At 41.1% G+C, this 22,823-nt stretch overlaps 1 protein-coding gene across 3 annotated transcripts in view; it reads left to right on the top strand.

Annotated features, from left to right (window-relative positions):
- bach2b (BACH transcriptional regulator 2b) overlaps window positions 1–22,823 on the top strand; it is a 106,100-nt gene that overhangs the window by 53,705 nt on the left and 29,572 nt on the right. For 2 of the 3 annotated variants that reach the window (XM_030405124.1, XM_030405125.1), the window contains one exon: window positions 15,542–15,796. In XM_030405124.1, coding sequence (XP_030260984.1) covers window positions 15,542–15,796 — 255 coding nt within the window. Of the gene's footprint in view, window positions 1–5,164; window positions 5,298–15,541; window positions 15,797–22,823 lie in introns of those variants that run through there. The other variant, XM_030405127.1, reaches the window with a different exon arrangement.

The following is a 22,823-nucleotide window of genomic DNA, read 5'->3' as shown; positions in this document are numbered from 1 at the left end:
CTCTGTGTCACATCTGCGCACACTTGAAACCATAACCTTTCATTGTGTGCCCTCGCACTTGATTTGAGGCAGTCAGAGCTTGTGTTGACGTACATTGACAGCTCTGACTGACATGATACATGAGCAGCACTGATGCTTTACGGTAGTTAATTTGATATATCTTCAATATGTCTGTCAGGAGAGCGTACAGTTCGGTTGACAAGCATATGTTTTGATCACTCAATCCAGTGTTTGTGACTCCTTCATGTCATGTTATTTTTTTTGGTTCTCAGTCATGTCAGGCCAATATTATCTTTGGAGGTACCTGCATTCAAGTCACTGAAATCAGCTGACTAATGATTACTTTGTATGAAACCTGTAGATTCCCGCACATGATTCAGACGCATGTGTTTCGCCCAGTGCTGTGAAATGAGCACAGTGGTTACAGAAACCACCGAGATTAGAGAGATTGCAGAGAGAGAAGCAGCTCTGTGCACCGGGGTCATTGATACGGCAATATATCACAACACATCACCAGTCAATACAAAGACAGCATATGTTCCTGTGACAGATGTGCCTGGATCCCCCTTTTTGGCTGATGTTGTTATTAATTCCTGTTTTTTCAGTGAATTGCACAAATATCATGAGGATTACTAGAGAAGTCGTGTGCAGTATTTTGAAAGAAAACCAAATCCCATTAGCAGTTCTAAGGTCAAGAATGAACTGTCAGGCTCAACTTGCCCACATATATACACCGGTACTGTGATCACATCATTAATAGGGCTGGATACTCTGTTAATGTTCTGATATTGGTGCAGGGGAAGTACCAAAACAGTACCAAAATTATTGTCTTTAATTACACTTTTTTATGTTGAAGAATGTTAACACGTGTTTCACAACTTCCCTTTTTACAACTTCCAAAAAACTCTTTGCTATTGGAGCTCTAAGATTATGGAAACACCAGTAACAATTTGACCAAGCATTCACTACCAACTTTTTATAAAGCTGAAGCCATGTTTCAGTCACTGAACCAAGAACTGAGGTTCAATGCCACTATCGATATCATGTGCAACATATTGTGGTTCAACCTTATATCCTTGTAAACATGTCCATTTATTACTAAATATCTCTGGCAAAGGTGTTTTGGGGGAAACCTAGAGTACATTCACTACTTTTTCCAATCCAAGATAACTTCCCTATCCAGCAGAGGTGTGGACTGAGTGGTGGCGGTCCGATATAAAGCACAGCAGAGACCAAGCTTCCTATCCTGCATCACATCAGGTTTAGGCCCGCCACACACATGGTCAAGGTGAGGGACAGACAGTGGTTTTGGTTAAATAGTGAAAGGGTCTAAAAATGACCATGCACACAGAACTCAGGCTTGTTTTAGTTGTACTGTGAGTTCATATTTGAACTTTCTTGGTTTCCCTCACCCTAACCCTAAGTTGTCTAACCACTGATGATAACTGTGTCTACCTTCTCTTATTGCTACATGAACCTTTTATGTTTTCAGCAACATATGAATCTCACAGCAGAGAAGCTAGATGGGTAACACTTATGATAACTCTCATTGATAAATTGTAAATGTATATTGATTACATTTTATGTGATAGTTCTTTCACTATTGACAAATGATTAAATGCTTTATGAACCACTTAATTAAGCAGTTGTAAAGGTTTATAAACAATTTTATAATGGCCATCCAAATAATGTTTTTCGAAGAACTACACAGTATTTATTAACAATTTACAAAATGTCATAAATGTCAGTGGCCACAATAAACAGTTGCTTAAGAAACAGTATATAAACATTTCATTATTCAAAATAAATATGAACTAAAGTTTAATTTACTATACACCTACTGAATGTTAGCGACCATATTATTTAAAGACATGATGTTGCAATGTGTGTGTGTGTGTGTGTGTGTGTGTGTGTGTGTGTGTGTGTGTGTGTGCGTGTGTGCGTGTGTGTGTGTGTGTGTGTGTGTGTCACCCTCACATCACTTCCCAAATTAGCTCTGTCACACTGTGGGTGCTGCTGCCAGTGGGTCATCTAACCCGCTATGGCCATTCTTTGGCAGGGTAATGTGAGTGAGCATCAAGCTCAGCTTCAAGTGTTGGAACATGTGAATATGTGCTCCTCCCTCATGCCCCTCACACTGGCATCAAGTAAACTGACAGCAACGGCTGTGCAGCAGATCACTACGCATGCACTGCACTGCCTGAATGACATATAGGTTTTAATGTGAGCAGTCAGCAAGATAGTTACACTCAGACTGTGAAGGATCACTCTGTTAATGTTCAGAATCACAGTCACAGGTCAGCATAAGATGGAATTCATGAGCACAGATTTATTTGGAGTTTGATTTACTTGATTTTGGCAAATACAAGCCTAATTGTTTCTGACATTTGATTTTCATTTAGTTGTTTTTAATACAGCAAGTGCTAAGCCACTTGTGGTGTTTGGGGCAAGCACATTTTTTTTATCAAGTCAAACTATCATTCAGTCTTGGCTCTTTCTCAGATTTGGTCTCAGTAGCTTTCCCAAATGTCCATTTAAGATCTTTTTTTTTTTTTTGTTTATAAGAAATTTGACCAGTTTCAAGCCTAAAAACAGCTTGACACAAAAAACTGTCAAACATCAATGTCAAAATATTTTTAAAGAAAAAAAGATGAGATAAGATGAATAATCTCAATAGAAATGATTGAATATTAAATTGCTATATGCTTTATGACTAGATGTGCTGAAGTTATCTTGCACACCACCACCCTCGTATGCCCTTCCATATAGAAAAACACTCGACACAACATGACTGTGGTTATTATTCTTGATAAAGACAAGTCTGTTTAAGAGAAGCTGGAAATTAGCATTCTTAGTCACTGTTGGTGTACATATTTAGATTATAATGCCTGTCAGGTAGCCTAACTGGATATTATTCATGTGCCTTTGTGCATTATGTGACAGTCGTGCCCAGTTTTTTTTTCAGTCTATGACTAAGATGCTTCCAAGAGCCTCATCAATTGAGTGCCACTTGCTAGATTCAATATAAATGTAATAGTCATTATGCTTCAAGATAGTATAATGATGCTGGAGTGCTGAGGATGAGTTCAGGAGTCTCACAGCCAGAGGAAAGAAGCTGCACTGCAGTCTGGTGGGATGGCAGTGGATACTTGTGTGTCTTTTTGTGTGTCTTTAGGTATCCTTTGGTCTCTGTGCAGACACCTCACCTCACTGATATTACTGATGCTCTGTAGATGGTACCAGTGATGTTCTGTGCGGTTATAATCACCCAGTGCAGAGCCTTCCTGTCCTGGGCATCAACCCAGGAGAGAGAAGCTTTCTTTTGCTTCTCTGTAGATGTTTAGTAAGACCTTGGCATGGGAACTAAGCCTAAGCGCCCTTAAAAAGTCCAGCAGTTTTTGAGCTGTCTCTACCCATGTGTGATGACCATGATGGTTCTCTGTGATGTCGATTTGCAGGAACCCAGAACTGTTCGCCAGTTCCTCCTCATCTCTACTGATGTCAATGAGTGTGTGTCAAACATCGTCAAACATCCTGAATGAATCACAGTTGTATGCACAGTCACCTTTATAGACTAAGAAAACAAGAAGTGCTCCGTTACATGAGCTTGTTTGTGAACGGTTTCAGTGAAGTTTTGTTTTTTCAGAACAGCTTAATCTGCAGAGCAAGACATCACACCAGCACACAATCAAATAAATAGGGAAGGATTTGACATAAGGAAGCAGCAGCGTGGCGCTCAGTTGAATTTTCAGACACATTGGATGAGTCTTTGTGCTTTTCAAGGGTGTATTACAATCAGTCACATCAGTCCATTGTGTCTTTCATCTTCTTCACAGCCTGGCTTTGGGGCCCTTTGATCTCAGCTGGATATTTATACCATTGCTCTGGTTTGGCACATTTATTCATGTTGCTACAACAACAAGAGCATTTGTATGTATTCTTAAAACTTGAGATGTTGCATGCGTAAGAGCAATGTGTGAAAAAACTGTTTTTCTTTGCCTTATCAACAGACCAGTACCCTCCAGCCCACTCACACATGCACACATGATCACACACACTCTTGGCTTTGCACACACACACCCACACACACACACATACACGCGTACAGACATGGCTTTTGAAGGTTTTGACGTGGGCGATGGCTCTGTGTCAACTCTTTCCTGTGGGGAGACTTTCCACTTGCTTTTTTCCATGACTGCTCTGCTTTTTAAATTGACGGTTGAATTTGTCTCAACGTCATGCACAAGATGAATTTATTGTATTGAATAAAAACTTCCACCTCAACCCCCCCCCCCCCCCAGCTTCCACCGGGCCCCATTAACAATGCAGCACATAATCCAGTCTTGGGCACACTCGTGCTAGCAACCCCTTGCCCTGCCAATCACTGGCCTAATAAGCATTATGGCGGCTAATGGAAAACACTCCACATATCCTAACCAAGTCCCACAAAGGCATACTTCCCTCTTTGTATTGATAGTTTTGGGGTGTTTTCTATTCTTGTTGATTGAGGTGTCTGCAAACAACAAACTTGTTTTCTTGTTGATTCAGCCAATCGCACAGGAAGAGGTTTTGACAAACAGATCATCATGTGTGCAGGTGGTAGCTCGTCATTTTCAATGTGATAGGAAATGGAATGCGCGTCTGCTATTCTGTCTAAATTCTGACAATGACTACGTGTATATTTGTCTTTTGTGGTGACTCTCGTGCTTTTGTGCAGCAATGTTTGGCTGCTGTGATGTTTACATGTCAGTCTGAGGCTGAAAAGGAAAAACAAAATGTGTCTTAGTCATGTTGAGTCACACCAAAATGTTGGGCAGACTATTTATCAAAAATATCAAATTCATAAACATGAAACATATATTTGGTGCAAGACATGTCAGAGATGAGATTAAACAAAGACAAATGAGTTCCAATATCATGTGAAGACCAAGACAGAAGTGAGACACAGCAGTGAGCCTGGTCTATAGATAACCCCAGTGTTTCTGTCACATGTGCAACGCGTTACCATATAAGACAGCAATATGACTCACCCCGCTCACTGACCTACTATGTGGGAAGTCATGATTCATGCAAGCTGCATTTAAGCAGGCAGGGCCCAAAAATACTCTGGCATGCCATCACACAGACACATACACACACTCACTCACACATACCTCGTTTGCTCAGTCATACTCACCACCCACAGACAGAGATAGGCTCAGATGCTGCCGGTAACATGCAGTGAGAGACATTAGAAAGTTGTCAGAGCAAAGAGTGGAATAACAAGATGACTGGATGTGTGCTGATGCCTTTTTGAGGTAATGCCAATGAACACTGGCAGCTGATGCTTTCAAGGCTTGTTTTCGTTTTCTGTTTCTGTGGCTTTGAATGGATGGAGACGATGATTCTTGAGATTTACAAGTCTAGTCTGCAACAGGTAGCTTAAGTGAAACTGAGTTTATTGCATTTCAGCAACACAAAAAATGTCTATGTTAGCGATTTTGTTCTTCGATGTGAGATTAGTAAGCAAGATACTCCTATTAATATCATTGTTGGGTGTTGTTGTGACAGATAAAGCTGCAAGATACTACACTGACACCAAGTTTGGAAGACACGTCTCAGAAATCTAGCCTCAGACACCTGGCTCACAGCACTATCCCTCAGTGCAGACATTCTGCACTTGAGTAGTCTTTTCCTGATGTCAAAGAGATAAGCCTCAATGCATTTTTGATGCAGATGTTGGCCGCAATGATAATAGGTTTCATAACCTTTCATTCTACCGTCTTTGTTGCTTTTCATTCTGCTTGTGCTCCACACTAATTGTTTCTTTTAAAAGGTAAATCTCTGCTGTGGTTTGAGTATTGATTCACAAGGTTGAGGTCAGTGCCTGGACCTTTCCATCGCCAGGAGATGAAGTAGCTCTGGTGTTAATTAGGACGATTGCAGATACATGTGGGTTGGTGCAGTGTTTTAAGTGCATTCTGGGCTGTGCAGACAGACGTGCACTCTCACAGGCAGTCTCATTCATCAGTGTCAGTAGCAAGAGCGTGCCAGGACTGTCCAGGAGGCTCAAGCTAACCTGAGTTACCTTTGTTGCCTGACCATGCTAAAACTACATGTTGCTAAGGGGGTCAATATTTTAGTACAACTCCAAATAAAATAGTGCTCATTTCTAGTTCAGTCCAGTTGTATCTTATCTTGTGCATGAATACTTTGAATGGGCAGAGCTTTCTTCAAGAATTGATGTTGTGTTGTCTTTGCTCAGCCCCCGATCGAAGCGCAGGGAGACGGTATTGATTTCCATCTGGAGCAGAAAGCACTTGATGCATTTGTGGATGGACTTGAGCATAATGACTCAAGCAGTAGCCTGAGATGACTCTGTGTCATCCATGTTAGGTCTACCATGAAATTTCGTGAATACAGTACGTCTGTCACATTTTGCGTACACAGAGTTTAAAGGGTCTTGTCCTTTGCCTTTATGCTGTAGATGTTTGGGCTGTGTAAATCAGAATCAGAATCAGATTCTCCTTTATTTGTCCCGCAAATGGGGACATTTTTTAAAATCATGTGTTTATCATGAGAGCGTGTATTTAATTAGGCAATAAACATTTTTCAAACATCTATGTCAGTGTGATGAAATATGGCAAAGAAACTTTCACATTATGCTTCCACATTCCTCTGTATGTGATCAGCAGAGCTGGTGTCAGACACGGCTGTCTTGCATATATTATCTCAGGATCAATATCAGCAACCCAGTGACCTTCTGAAAGGCTGCTTACCTTTTCAGTGGTGCGAGGGAGCCTTCACCATGGATGTTAGTGAACTTACAGTGGGTGGACTGGAAAGCACCTCGCCTTCAATGTTGTCTTAAAATCTTACAGTAAGTGGATGAATTGACTTCAGGGATGATGTGTTGCTTATTTTGATACAAAACACCACAGACATTGTTTATTTAAATGAATTTTCACCACTCTTTGCTGATGAGGTTTGTTAAAAGATTAGTTTTCTCTTTTTGTGTTGCAAGTCAATTTAGACTTTGAATTTATGACTCAGTTACTTCCTAAGTTACAGTTTGCTTGTTGCGATGAAGAGACAAGTCATCCTTCCTTCCGCTTCCTAAGAATGGCCTTTGCTTTAGCAATGATTTATTTGTGATTTAACAGTGTTGGCTGAAGGCTGGTTCTAGTTTGGATGGTTCCCTGATTGTATGTACAGCCTGAGCTGCATGTTTTTTTCTGTAATACAAAAGAGTTGCATATGAAAAACACACTGAATAACTTGGTGAAAAAAATAGGGAACTACAAAAACAGTGTTGTTTTTAGCCTGACAGTGTACTTTATTGGTTTTCAATGGGTTCTGCAATGGTTTCATAAGGCACAGAGGTCAGAGAGTCATGTTAAAGCTAGGGTCTGTAATGTTGTTCAAAAACACATTTTGTTATACTGGGTGAAATGATCCTGCTATCCTGAGAGTAGTCAATACATTATGTATTCAGAAAAAGGAATGAAAATAATCGGACCTCTGTGGCAGATGTAGGACTGAGAAAAATCTGACCAGCACGGATTGGTCAGATGCCTTCATGTCTCGTTCTGTCCCTCCCTCCTCCGCGCCTGCACACGTTACTTTTCACTGATGCCGGAAATATTCAGCACACTCCTCTGCAGAAATACGGAGTTGCAGGAGAAGACGTTCATTTGGTTACAATGGCAGAGAAAATGCAGCCAGCGTTACTTGTAACAGCTCAACCCGCTAAAAAGGCGAGGAAAAGAAAGCCTGAGGCAGGAAAGGCTGCCACGAAAAAGGCTCCGATCCGGTTTTGCTCCGCCTTCCGGCAATCCCCACCGGTTGCGGTTTGAGTCCGCAACGGCGCAGTACGATAGACAGCTGGCCTCACGATGTGTGCTGGTGTCAACATGGAGTGTTTTATTTTGAAAAGTAACCGGATGTAGTTTGTTATTTTGGCGCTTGACTTCCTGTCTGCTCCGTGCTAAATTCAGCTGAATTGCTGCGTCTTGCTCCGGCATCTTCTCGTCCCACTGCCAGAAGCGCGTTCAAGTTTGTGGGGGAGTGGCTTTGGACGGAGCACTGACGGGATGGGGAGGGGGGGTGGAACTTAGAGGAGGTGCCACTTTCAAATCTTGCTAGCTCTCTTGCTAGCTCCCAAGGATTGTAGACCCTAGCTTTAACCCACAGATAACCATGAAATCAACTTAAGTTACAGCAGAACAGTCACAGACATCAGTTGAAAAGTGAAAACCTTGGATCAGAATTCAAATTCAAAAGCTTTACATGACCAATTCTGAATTCTGGAAAAATTACCAATTCTTATAACATCTGAACATTTTGATGTAAGGTTTAACATACCCACTAATCATAAATCATATTGCAATCATAACATTTGTCTAATAATCTCAACAATATCATGCAGCCCTAATGCCTGTATACCGAGCATTCAGACACTTCCTATCACTTCCTGTCATGGATGTAAGTGTTGGTCAAACAGAAATGTGGTTCTGACTAGATAAAAAGGGTAGGCTGCCACCGAAGTTCTTAGCAATCATCCTCCGGGGACCCAGATTACCAATAACCAAAGTAGTGTATTATTATATCTTGCTGAAGATCAAAGTATTAAAAGCTGCCATGCAGGCTGATGAATAGAGATACTATCACACTGACCAACACTGCCACAGAAACTAATCTCGGGGTGTGGGGAAGCAGGAAGTTTCACTTGAGGAAATGAAACCCCTCGAAAAATATGATCTGCATGTAACTCACAAACACAAAATAAAATAGTTGCATCGTTTTTACTTGCAGACACTGCCTTGAAGCAGAAATTTGATTTACATTTGAAATTGACATGGTAATATACACCCTAGATTTGTGCTTTCATTTACCTACCCATCATCATCATCACCCTACATGTTGACATTTACCACCTTGCACAGCTCCAAGGGCATTTGTTGCCATGGCCTAATTTGATAATTCCAATTAAAACCATGTTCATCCTCAGTTACAGTCATCTGGCAGGAGTCCTCCCCTCTAATTGTGCACAGTGACACAATGTTCACGTTAGTCTAACTCTGACTCTACTGGCTCAGTGGATAATGTTATTAGACTATAGCAGCAGCAGTTGAGACGAACCTTGTTTATTAAAGGGAGCCACAGGCTGCATTGGTATTTTTTTCATGCCTTGGATATGTCCCATTAGACAAATCATTTTAAAACTATTGTCCTAGTTGAAGTTGTTCTTCAGACCTCCTGTGTGTTACTTTGTTATATGCAACAACTCATCACTTGCAGCAGGTGTGCATGTACCTGTGGTCCACATTCTGCTCCATCCTGATTGATTGTGCCACTAATCTATCAGGAAACGATGGAAAACAATATGTTAATTATATCAACGAGTGATGGAAAGAATAGAATTTAAGACGGAATCTTATGAAAAGGGTTAGCTTAGCTCTGATCCTGGACCGATTGCATGGATAACGGTGACTTTTGGTCCTGGTGGTCTGACTGGCTGGGAGGGAGATGCCATTGGCAGAGAGTGTCTCACGGTCTGCTGCTTAATCCAAACCCCACACTTCCTTTCAGATGTTGATGGGTGTGTTTCTGTCATAAGTAAAGTGTGCTCAAATAGCCAAAGTAAAAAAAAAAATTAAATTAAACCCAAAAAAAGCAAGTTTTAGAGAGCTTTTGGCTGCTACTTCTACATGTGCTGCCATCGCATCCAGCTATCTGGCAAAGGAAAGGGTAGTATATAGCTCCTTTCTTCAGGCTCTCCTCAGAATCCTGAACTCATCCTCCTTTCTTCACCATCGTTTTTTTTTTTACTGTGTAGCATAAGGCGACACCAACTTGCATTTCTACATTTTTGTGATATAGAATGACTAATTGACTTGAGTGAAGATTGTTTTGTCAGCTGCTGTTTCCAGAATCAAGAATCAACAGTCAGCTCAGCAATTATCATCATCCTTTAATAGAACTTGCATTGTTTTCTTTTTGCGTACCTTGGTGCTGCAGATGTACATGAAGATGTGCACTCCTTTATTTCATGACCCACCTCCTTCTTCCACACACCCTGCACATCATTCTGCTGAGGCTCAGAGAGGGCGACGACACACATCACAGAGCACATTATGACACACTCACACATTACCACCCCACCCTCCCACCCCTCCTACTTAAAAGTCCCCAAACTGAGACCACGTCATATGAAAGTCAGGCCAAAGCTGACTCAAACATCCTGCTCAATGCATAATTGTGGTTTTTCGTCTCTTAATACTTGTGTTTGCTTGGTTTGAATGAGTCCAGTCTTATTTCCTCTCCACATAAAAATAAAGCATCTCAGCTTTGTTTCCATGGTAATAATCAGTGGCACCTGTGACCCGCTGTTAACCAACAAAAAAGAGGAAAGTGTGGCTGTGTTGTTGATTTAATTATACAAGAAATCCTGTGAGCTTTTATAATCTTGGGCTCTGGGGAATTGTCATGGGCAGTTTTTATGTCTTTTTTGGTTCACCAATACAGAAAATGTTATTTTCTCCTCACCTTCATGCCGATGGAGAGTCGGTTGAAGTTTCATCGTCCACAAAACATTTCTCGAGCTTCACAGTAAAACAGACTTGCAGCATTCAAGTGAGGGAGCCTTGTTTCAGTAACAGTGACTCCATACGGAACGTCTGGTATGATCCAAGTCTCAAATTGATTTGAAAAGACGTTTTTTTTCTCCTCTTGACATGAAGTTGAGCTTGTGCCTCCACTTTAGTCAGGATGCGTTCCAAAACAGTTAGCTTAGCGGCTACAGTGAATATTCCACCTTGGACCCGCTCAACTTGAAAGTGTCATGAGATAACTTTTGTTGTTGTGAATGCGTGTTGTACAAACAGAGATTGATTGATGATTGAAGTTCCCAGCTACATCAGTTGTTGAGGAGAATGCTACAACAGGATTCATTGTTGGGTGAACTGTTCTTTCCAAAGGAATAGATCAATATTTGGGGGGAAATGCTCATGTACTGTCTTTCCAAGAATGGGGTGAGAAGATTGCTATCAAAATCATGTGTGTATTAAGTACAGAGCTGGAGTCAGGACGGGATTAGCCTAGCTTAGCATAAAGACTAAGCACACCACTTACTCCTAAAACCATCGTCATCTTTCCAGTTCTGTTTGTTTTGAAGTAAAACAAATGAGATACAAAATGTTGACTGAGCTTCAGAAGTGTTTTTTGTACTTTGGACAGAGCTAGCTAGCTGTTTCTAGCTCCAATCTTTATACAAAGCTAGGCTAACCACATCCTGTCTTCAGCTCTGTACTTAAAACAAAGATTTGAGAGGGAGAAAGAGAGCAACTAAATTCAATGATGATTAAAAAAGTGTGTTTTGCCAGCAGTAGACTGAATAGCTGGAATAAATCTAATGTATGACAGTTTGATACATTGAAGCTACAGTCAAATCTTCAAAGAGGATATTTTTCTGCAGTGAGAACATGACTTTTGACACAAATACAAAGCAGCAGCAGAGAAAACTTTAGCATGTGGACAGAACTTGCTGTGTGACTGTCTAGTGGTATAACCATGTGTTAATGAGAAATCAATCTGACAATGGAAAATGGTGAGGGAACCGCAGGTACAGTCAGCTGTGATAGTGACAGGTGAACATAATGATAGCATTGTTTAGTACAGGATGTTACCTGTAGCTTCTCTCTGATGCACCTCCTGCACAGTATAGCAGTGTGTGGGCTGTTCTACACACACACAATTGAAGCAGTGCGCCGTAGCTCCACATACATAATTGCTATAATCTGTAGTGCAGAGCTAACAGGTCTCCAGCCACATTAGTCTACATCAGCCTCCCTCAGATGAGCGTGCTCACTACAGGAGCATCCACCGGTGAGCCCTGAAGTCAGCTCTGACCACAGCAGGTAGCCTTCTCATCACCATCCCGCTGCGCTTTTGATCTACACAGGAATGGTAGCAGCTCCAGAGAAGGTTGGATGCATCTGTAGTGTAGCAGAAAGAGCTGCCGTCAACAACTGACCCTGGATTAAAAAAAAAGGAAAGAAAGAAATAGGAAATCTTTTGCATCCATCAGCACTTCTAGAATTCTGCCACAACCTGCTATTTTGTGGTGTGTGTGTGTGTGTGTGTGTGTGTGTGTGTGTGTGTGTGTGTGTGTGTGTGTGCGTGTGTGTGCACGCGTGTCTGGGTATGTGTCTGTCTGTATAAGGATGTGTTTGTGAATATGTTTGCACTGTATTTGTGTGTGCATGTGTGTGTGTTTTTGTCATCCTTGCATTTTACTGCCACTGCAACAAACCATCTGAAGTCCAAGTGAGGCAAATGTGCATTCCAGGGTAGAAATAGCATGTTTGGAGTGTTGTGAACCTCGCAACCGCATCTGGAAACATTATTCTTGGAAGACCAAGGAAGCTAACTGAGAAATGTTTGGTGGAAATAAGCAAACTATACAAGAGTTGGACCAACCAGAACCACAAGAGGGTCTGGACTTACTTTCCAAAACAGCCCCCACAGCAGACTGTTTGCTCTCGCAGTACATTGCTCCAGTCCAGTCATCACTATGACTCTGTCACAGGTAAACAACAGAATCTACAAATGGCTTAGATGCAATTCATGGCTCAGTGCAGCCTCGCAAAGCCAGCCCACAATTTTCACTTCCCTCATTGTGGTCTACACTCAGTATGCATTTGCCTGTGTCAGACGTCACCTCTAGTGGGCTATACAGCAGATAGAGAATGATTGACTGCTCTCTTATGCTGAGACATCATCATGATCTCTTCTTGCACCCAATTGGAGAAATAAGCCACTCACTGGGCTGTGGTTAGCCTGCGCTTCTGGTTTTCAAAGGCGCTGATTGTTTAAAAAATGCTGTCGACTATTAAATCTGTTTACTTCATAAATTTGCCATGCATTTCCTGAATCATTTGCATATTTCATCTGCAATACCTGGCCTTCACTGATGGTCATGGCATTTGAGAATTTAACAAGGTGACGCATTTGTACAATAATCGGCACAGGGCGTCCAAATCTGAGTCTGAGAGAGTAGTAACCAGGCTGGACCCAAACTCGACATCCGTTACCTCGTCACGTACAGAAGTCGTTATCTTGGTTAGCCTACAGCCTGTCCGTTAACCCTGACATGAGACATGTACAGTGTAGATGACTACATTGTTCTACACACATAGATGTAAAAAAAATAAAAATGAGGGGAAAAAAAGCAACAACAAAACATTCAAAGCATTGTCACTTAAGTAACAATCAACAGCACTCAACAGGACATACAGCCCCAAACAAAGATGGCAAGTGCATCGCTTAATATCACTTATTTTTACACCATTTATTTGTTTTTTCACTATAATTTCACAAAAAGAGCTTGAAAGTAATGTCAGTAGATGCGACTGACAACGGACATAATTTCTAAATGTTTGTCAGCCCCTGTCCCGATCCTGCCCGTTTGGATCCATCAGGTCCCAATTGGTTTGTGTTGAGTCTCCGAGCGTTAACCTGCAGCCTTTATATTCCACAGTCAAACTTTTCTTCTAGCCATTAGAATATATCTCCAACTCTATATCCTGATGAAATTTTTGGTTCAAGACAACAGAACAGTATTTATGCAATGATCCTGCCGAACACTGGATTCTGTTTTTTTCAAAGGCCGTGGTATGGTTGCTTACTGTGGCACATGGAAACAAACAACGTCTTACCCAATGATTTCATTCAGCACTCATATGTATTTGTGAGACCTGTCAACTGGATTGATTGCCCCTGTAACCACAGTCAGTGATCACAGTCTCATCTGATCAGCTGCAGCGTGGAGAGCTCTCCTTCACTGCATTTCCACCCTGTTCTTCACACAGCGATAGGCTCCTATTTTCACAAGATGGCTAGTTTTATTTGCAAGGTGAGGACACCCATCAGTCTCCATTTTCACACTTGAAGTAGTAGCAACACTTGCACCATTTCATACACACACTCAAACACACTCTCTTTCCACTCTGAGATTCCTCCTGGATGCTGGGTGAAATTATTGTGTTATGGAACTCGTCTCTGTTGTGTTTATTTTTTGGGTTTACTGAAGGAATTCTAGATCTTCTGCACTCAACACTTCCTATTCTTCTTAAAGCGAAACTCTCGCCAAAAAGCAACCGAGGCTTGCTTTTTGGCGAGAGTTTCGCTTGAAGCATTTTCACTAACCAGTAAGAGCTTTCGTTACTTCACGTTGTTATGTAGTCATTGCTAGCACCAGGAACTAAAAGTGTTTTTTTATTTATTTACACAAAAAAGTATTTAAAAAGACACCAGTTTGGGAAAAACTATAGGGAGCCCCTATGACCCATGGGCTGTCAGTCAAATGCAGCACAATGTATACAACATATAGCATCTCAGATTATTTCCCCTCCAATCATAAGGAGGAGAAATTGAATTATAAACAATTCCATTCAGAATGAGGATATTCTCTGAGTGTAATCACATTTACTGCATTTGTCTGCCAATTAAAGAAACTGAACTTCTCTGAGAAAATCTAATTTGCTGCACTTTGTAAAACTGGGACAAAGGGACAAAGTCACCCCATGTCAAGGAATCGCTTATAACAGAAAAAATGTTTTTATTCAATGAAACAGCACACAGTAACTTAAGAATAACACAAGTTCATAATTTACTCTTACTGTGGGTCCTTTAACTCCTCATCATCCAAGACCCATGACTGCAGTCGGGCAGACCTCTGACAACAGAAATGGCATGCTGTTTATTATATATTAGATTAATACCTTCACTTTTGACTCACTGTCTCCCAGGCTGATTGATCTGGAGATTTTGACTTTATTGTTGGTTGGACTTGATACATTTTAAAAGCCTATTGTAAGAGTTAACGTGGTAATATGGTTCTCTTTTGAAATTGCAGATATACAGTTTTTTGTGCCCATATTAAACAGAACTTCTGTAACTGTTTCCATTCCCATAGCTTAAAATCAATCTTGTGACTGTCATTTGGGTTATCCTGTGAAGAACTGTTCAGCTGATATTCTCTTGCAGAGTGTGTCCAAGCCGCTCAGCATACCTTTACAGTGAGTCCTTCTTAGATTACAAACACATGTGGACCTCTAAAGCACAAAATACAGCATTCTTTACTATGGACCCTCTTGTCTACCTTTGATTTAAATGTGATTGGCCTTTAAATAAAGGGTGTCCTGTGTGTTTTTATCTTTTGATCTGATTACCTGGGGTTTTTTGAGCATGTGATTTGAATGTATAGGGGTAAGTGTGTAAGTGGAAATGTGTGGACTACTCTCAAAGTCAGTCTTTTGTTAGTCATGTACAAATGTTTTGTGCGGGTCGACACTGAGCCGGGGAATGCACAACACAATTCTGCTGGCTTTTGAATGTTATAGGAGTGAGCACGCGAAGAGAGCCGCAGTCAGTCAGGCTTGTATGTGTTGAATCATGAGGCTGGCTGCAGCAGATCGTCGGGGCTGATGTCAGCCCTGCGGTATGTGCTTGCTGGGTTCGGCTGTAAGCTGACCCCCCTCTGTTGTGTTTCTATTTCCAGGGCGTGAGCGGAATGTCCGTGGATGAGAAGCCTGAAGCCCCCATGTATGTGTATGAGTCGACAGTTCATTGTACCAATATCCTCCTCTGCCTCAACGACCAGCGGAAGCAGGATATCCTGTGCGATGTGACTGTCCTGGTGGAGGGCAAGGAGTTCCGTGGGCACCGGGCCGTGCTGGCCGCCTGCAGCGAGTATTTCCTCCAGGCGCTGGTGGGCCAGGCGGAGAATGGCTTGGTCGTTAGCCTTCCGGAAGAGGTACGTCTATCAATCACACTGGTTTCATGACAGTTTTCTTTTGCAGGAGTAGAACGCTGCAGGCGTTTAGACAATAAAACACTAAAACTCATGAATGTACAATTCTGCCAGGCTCTCTGCACCTTCCCCTAGCACCCAAACTCCACAAACTAATGAACTGTGACTGCTGAACCCACTGACCACGCTCCACCTCAAGCAAAACATTTATCCGAATGCAACTGTTGGCCATGACATGAGCCTAATGTAAATTACAGCGCAATGTCCATACTATCTTAATGCATAAAAAATTATCACAAAGCTTACTGACATTTTCCCTAGTATGAATGAAGTATAGTTACATTTATATGTATTATTCAGCAGATGCTTTATTAAGTAACAGCTGTCTTATTAAGTATCACACGAATTATAACACACTAAGTCACAGCTCAGTCTGACCATATCTTGTATACCTGGTATTCCCATCAGCTGCAGCTAACAAGACGCTAGCTGAATTCTAGTGCCATAGACCCAGTGTTTGGTAACATTACATTTAAAAGTAACTCATTATGTTACAACATTATTGTCATTAAAAAGTAGATTGTTACATTTCTGCATTATCTACTGAGTAGAGTTTATTTATTACCAAACATTAAGGTAAAACCCCTTTGCAACTGGTTGTGCATGTCGGTTATATTGTGTCTAAAATTGTACATGTACCTCTGAATGTATTGTCTCTACTGTCATTTTGTAGCCTTCTTTTCAATATAACATTTACAAGTCTTTATTTTGCTAACAATCTGACAGAGAACTTGGCAGAGACATGCAGCATTAGGCACAGCTGTTTCAGTGACAACAATACAACAAGGGCTCTTTTAGCCAGTATTTGATATTTGAAAATGCAACTAATGAACTGATAAACCTTGGGTGCTTACATAGAAAAGATAAAAGAACAAATACAGTGACAGTGCATGGGCACAGACTCACCCAGCCAATGTTCTGTTCTCTCTACTTGACTCTCTACTAGTCCACAGTAGTGATTATAATAGGAGCAGTTTTTCAAAACGTGTGTCTGACAGTCAGTTCCTCTACAGGTAAGGACAAGGCTAAAAAGCCGTTCCATGGGTGCATCGGATTACTGTTATAGAAAATGAAATAAATAACGGATTACTTGAATTGCGAAACTAACATGTTACTTTGTTTATCACAACAAAAAAGTAAGAATCCGAGTACGGATTACTTTGTAACTACTTACCCCCAGGGCTGTATAGACCATATTCACATGGTTGCCATTTTCCTCTGATGTCATGCCCGGATGGAAAGGTGAAATGCTGCTGGATAGTGTCATACTGCTGTGTTTCTGTCTGAGAGAATTTCATATATTGTGATCATGATGCTCCCTTCTGATTGATCAGCAACTGAAATCACAATGGATAGTGAAAAGAGGTGTAAGTCAATTCTGACATGTCAGCGCTCATCTTGGACACATTTCTGCACCTGGACAATGTTAGCCAACTCTCTCAGCTGACCTCAGAAACACCCTGGTAAGTCAGTAACATAATGCGACACTATGCTCACTAAATCCCATCTCTCAGTAATATTCATGCAAATTCCAACATGAAAGTATTTACAAGAACTAGCAGTGAGTGTTTTGTCTGTGATAAAGTGGCTGGCAAGACCCGCTTCATATTACATTATGTCATGTTAGCCTACATTAAAAGCTTGATTACATCCAGTGCATCTTACAGGCTTAAATAAATGAGTCTAAGATGTCATTTACATTTCAAAATTGATGCCTTTTCTATTGTATTTTGTGATACAATCAAATTGTAACCCTGGCTAGTAAGATGTTGAATGCTAATGTTAGCTGCTATCTAACAGAAGCTAATGGGTTACCAAATGTGTTGTTTTGTCTAACAGCATACTGTATGGCCCAATATCCCTCTGGATTTTCATTATCCTTGTCTTTCCAGTTGCTGATGAGTCAGGGAGCAGTGAATTGTAAAAGGCTTGTCAGGTTCCCTAACATCATCATGTTGCAACATGGAACATAGCAAGTGACATGCTTTTTATAACAGCATTTGAGCTTCCCACTGTGATGTCAGAGGAAAATGGCCATTGCGTAAATATGTAAATATGGTCGATAGCACTGACCTTGTGGAACTCCACAGTCAGAGCATTTTAGTTTTTTTCCTATTTATTTGGACAATAAAGGCGTTCGAATACTCTGATGACTATTTGTCATCTGTACTAAAGATAATTTGGTACAAAGACACATCATTGCCTTTAGTTCTGGTCCAGTTTGTGTTTAGAATGGAATTTTACAAAAGGTCCCAGAGGAATACACATTAAGTCATTTGGACTGACATGTAAGACATTCACTAGACAGTTTTAGTGACTATCATCTTGCATCATCAGCATTACATGAAACCACAGGGGAAAACAACTCCTGCTAACTGACAGCAAATTATGCTGCACTGTACCGTGCCTTATGAGAATATGGATCTTTTTCCAGTGTCTCAAATCTAAAAAAAAATATATATATATGACTGATCCTGAGTATTATTAGTCGGGACTGTGATTGACCTCACATGTCTTCAATATTGAAGACAAGAAAGACAAAAGGAGCCATTTTGTACTTTAATATAACAGAAAGATACTGTGTGGTTGCTACGTTTCACATGTTTCACTTCATATTGATCAGGGAAAATCCCTGCACTTGTAACTTGCTAGCAAGCTCCTGCTAACACTGTTACTGTTGGTACGAGAACTGATTTGAACACTGAAAGTTCTGGAACAGTCAATTGTGTGTGAATGAAGCAAGGTCAAAAATTGCTTCACATCTGTCTGATAACACCTTATAGGGGCTCTACTTAACAATTTGTGTCAATTTACATTTACTAATCAATTTTTTATTGGCCATATTTGAACAGATTGTAACTTGACATGAAACATGAGGCCTCCCCGGGCTCACTCTGTTGCATATAGAAGCCTGTGGATGGTTTATTTAAGTGGCTTATGGCTGCTGGATTCTGGACATCTGACTGACAGTCCAATAGGATGTGAGTGTTTTATCATTTTCTCATATGGAATCTACTAACAAACTAACAGGCTTTCAGCACAACACTGAAACTGTGTCTGTGTAGTTTTAATGCCTCTACAGTAGTACTAAAGTAGTATGTTTTGTTGTATTAGCAGGGCTCTCTTGAAAAGGTGCTTTTAAACCTAATAACTTGCCATGGTAGGCTCTTCATGGGGCAGGGGCATTTTGTTCATGATTTGCCCAATACAAAGTGAAGTGTTCACTTCAAGTTTTAAGTGTTGGAATGGTTTCTTTTATTCTGAAACATTTTGAATGAATTCAGGACAAAGGTAGAAGTTATGATTTCATCTCTTTTTAATATATTATCACATCTCACATTTAACTTCACTGATGACTCTAAGGTAAAGTTTTTTGTTAATTTTGTTTTCGTTTTTTGAGAAGGGATAGAAGTAAAATAGTGTTTTAATTTGTCATTCGCTGGAGGATAGCGAAAGGTGTGAGAAAGTGCATTATTGAGCCTATAGGGCTGTGATTGCCAATTAGCACCTGTCAGATGTTACCGCCGCCGCTGTTGTCAGCGGGTAGCATTTCATGGTGAGATTAATGCCACCTCGGGCTCACCGCTCATCAGGTTCAGCAACACTCCTGTCTCTTGCTCACTCTCGCATTGCCACTTTCAACTGATCCCCGTCAGAGCTCCTCCGCCAAACACATGATGAAAGTACTCCTCTGACGTATTGATGTCACACACCCACACACACGCACACACACACATGCATACATACATGTGCTGCTGTGAAAACTGGGGCACATCCCGCATGTGCTGCAGAGTTGCGGCTCCTCGCTGGGGCCAGCGTGTATTAATAAAGTAACGTCTGTCAACGACTCTGTCACCAGCTCATTGAAAAAGACGTTAACGTCAGATTGTCTTTTTATGTTAAATGAGCAACGGGGCTTTTTTTCTGCTCCTTAACTCAAAGAATGACTGCAGGGAATGGCTCCTGGATGCTTAAAGCAGCATCCCTTTCATTCACTCACTGCAGTCATGAATAATGCATGAGCTGCTGTGTGTTTCAGGTGTGAGATAGAGTGTGGAAAGTAACATCTTTCAATGACTGTCTCTTTAATATGCCAGAGAGAGATATAGTCCCGTTGAGGTTTTCACCGTGCCTACTTCCCTTTGTCCATCCCTGTTCAATTTGACAACATTTCATATATTTTTTATTGTATTATCCAAATGGCAAAACATCATATAATGAATATGTTGGCTTTATTCTTTCCCAGTGAACACTTAGGAAGCTACATCACATTCACCAGCACCCTGCCAATTTAATCATATACTATGTAGAAATGCAAAAATGCATAATCCAACTGAAAATAGTGAATTATGCCATTTTGCAGAGCTCAAAGTGATTTGAACTGTTACTTCAAATGATTTATTAGCTATCATATCTGGTGCTGTCGGTGAGTCATGCTCAAAGGACCAAATGTAAAAACTCAGAGTGTACTTCTACTGTTCCACAGTGTTATATAACACAGTATATATATATATTAGATTTCCATTACTGATTTATTTATATATAAAAAGCTATTTAAGCTTATATATATTTTAGTAATTGTAAAATCTTTATTTTCAAAGTAAGTAATAACTGTGAAACAAATGTAGTGGAGTGAAACAGGCAATATTTGCCTCTTAGGGCCCTGAGTTGGTGTGTTCTGCACCATTGGCCTGGATGGCACCACATGGCCCTTGTCGGTGGCTTTTACAGCCAGCTGAGCATGGCGAATCAGCAGCGGAGCCCGTCAGTGAGAGAAATTTTGACACTTTGATTGGCTGTTCAGCTAAGCGAATCAGTGCACAAGAATAAAAATGTAAAAGAAAAGGAAAGCACCTTGAGTGTATCACTGTAATATGCATGGTTTCACCCATTTTAAATAGATTTGACACTTTTTATCAGACATGTTCTTCATTAGAAGAGCCTACTTTAGCAACTGTCCTGCTTCATTGTAACAGAGGTTTGCAAACCTTTAATGAGGTATACAGTCTACCACCATCTGGTGGTGTGGAGAGTTATTTCATCTCAGTCAGGCGCAGAATGTACAAGCTAGTTGTCTGTCGGCTGTCTTTGTGGTGCAGTCTTTTGGCTGAGACAGGCAATTTGAGCCAGCTTTCGTTGCTGCTAGTTCTTTGATGTCAGTTTGGTGTTTCTGCACCCGCAGAAATTTGCCCAGTTACAGGACTATAATGGAATTCTGATCCTGATTATTAAATGTAGTGATCTATAAAGTATAGAATTAATTGAAATCGAAATCGCAAGGCCCAGTGCAATATCCAAATCTCAGGGGCTAAATTTTTTTGATGAAGGTGAAAAGTGTGACGAATCAGCACGTAACGAAATACTGTAGTGATGCAGCCGTGTCCTGGCCTACAAAAATTGTTGATATTTGTTTCCATTTTAATTTAGATTGTGATATAAAAAGTATCATTCCCACTAATTGTGAATCCAATCGCAATTGCAGAATCTTTCAAAATAATTATTTCTTCTTTTTTTTTTGTTAAATTCTTTAAATAGCACTCTCCTGCCCTGTTCAGCAGGTAGTACATCTCTCTGTGACTGTCTAGACAAGTCACAGCCACATCATGGAAGAATGTCATTTCATTGATGTGGCCTGTCGACTTTTTTTAAGGTCCCCTGTCACCCTGTGCTTTACGGTCAGTGACTAAAGCATGCTGACACATCCCTGCCTTGTGTCTGACCGCCGTCTTCTCTCTGATGATGGGGGCAGGGCTGGTCTCCAGTCCCCACTGGTCTGTGTCAGCTCAGAGTAGCAGCCTTAAGCTGTGCTCGGTTAGCAGCACTTCGCTGATACTTTTCATACAGAGTATTCCTTCAGCAACTACTGAAGGCTGCCACCTATGTGAAACAAAAGGCAAATTAGGCACCTCTGCTGCCACTGAAGGAGAGGGGGGAGGTCGGTGCAGATGAAATGTGAAACAAAGACCACCTCCCCCACCACCTTCATCACTGCTCTCTCATGGCCTCGCTGCCCTTGGAGTAGCCGGGGCTGGCGCGGGTGAGTGACATCATCTATATTTAATGTGACTGTGGGCAGCCAGTTTCATCAAGGGGCTTTGTTGGCCATCACATCATGGGAACAAAACAATCCCGCTTTATCTCAGCTGTGCTGTCCTCCGGGCCAGCCAGCAGGGGGAAGGAACAGAAGAGCACAACGTCCATGTTGGATAATGGAGGCTTCACACACACACACACACACACACACACACACATAGTGCCTTTCTACATCATATTTCTTGTGAGTGTAAAAACAAAGGGGGATTCATAAGAATCAGTGTGCCATAAATTCAATCCATGGAGAGAAATTTCAAAGAGAGCCCTCCACTGGAGAGGAGCAGTCATCACTGACAAACAAAAATGACCTCCATATTGCAAAAATGTGACTCAGTCATCTCTGCCATGATCATAGCAGACTACTGTCAGCTAATCTTTGTGCTGTGTGTTAAAGTGTTAAATCTGTTAACTGGAATAAATCAAATAACTATTCACAGTCTTTCCAATGATTAACTATGGCATTGCTTCTTGTTTGTACACCTGACATCTAGCGTGGGAATGTTTGACTGGCTGATTGATGGTGGTGGATTCCCAGGGCTACCATTCACTGCCCTCTCCTGATTTTTATTCTGGAAAGAAGGATCGGACAGCACTGTGATTCAGCAGAGTGCTAGTTTACAGACCTCAAACCACCTCCTGTTTGTCAGTTCTTCCCTTAGTCATGAGCCAGAAAAGACTCCGCATTTTTCATCTCAAAAGAAAACACACACAAATGTGCACCCTGTTAAAAAGGAACACCTGCAGTGTAACAAAGGATTTGCTGCGATTTATTTCAACAAGACTAAAAGTCTGAAGTGGTGCTTGTGGCCACTAAAGACTACAGTGTTCATGCCACACAAAGTGAAAATGTAAAATGGAATACTGAAGAGTTTGTTAT

This window comes from Sparus aurata, chromosome 22 (assembly GCF_900880675.1).
Source record: "Sparus aurata chromosome 22, fSpaAur1.1, whole genome shotgun sequence".
Lineage (NCBI taxonomy): Eukaryota > Metazoa > Chordata > Actinopteri > Spariformes > Sparidae > Sparus > Sparus aurata.
Note: the sequence above shows the minus strand (reverse complement) of the source record. Positions and strands in the feature narration are given on the sequence as shown.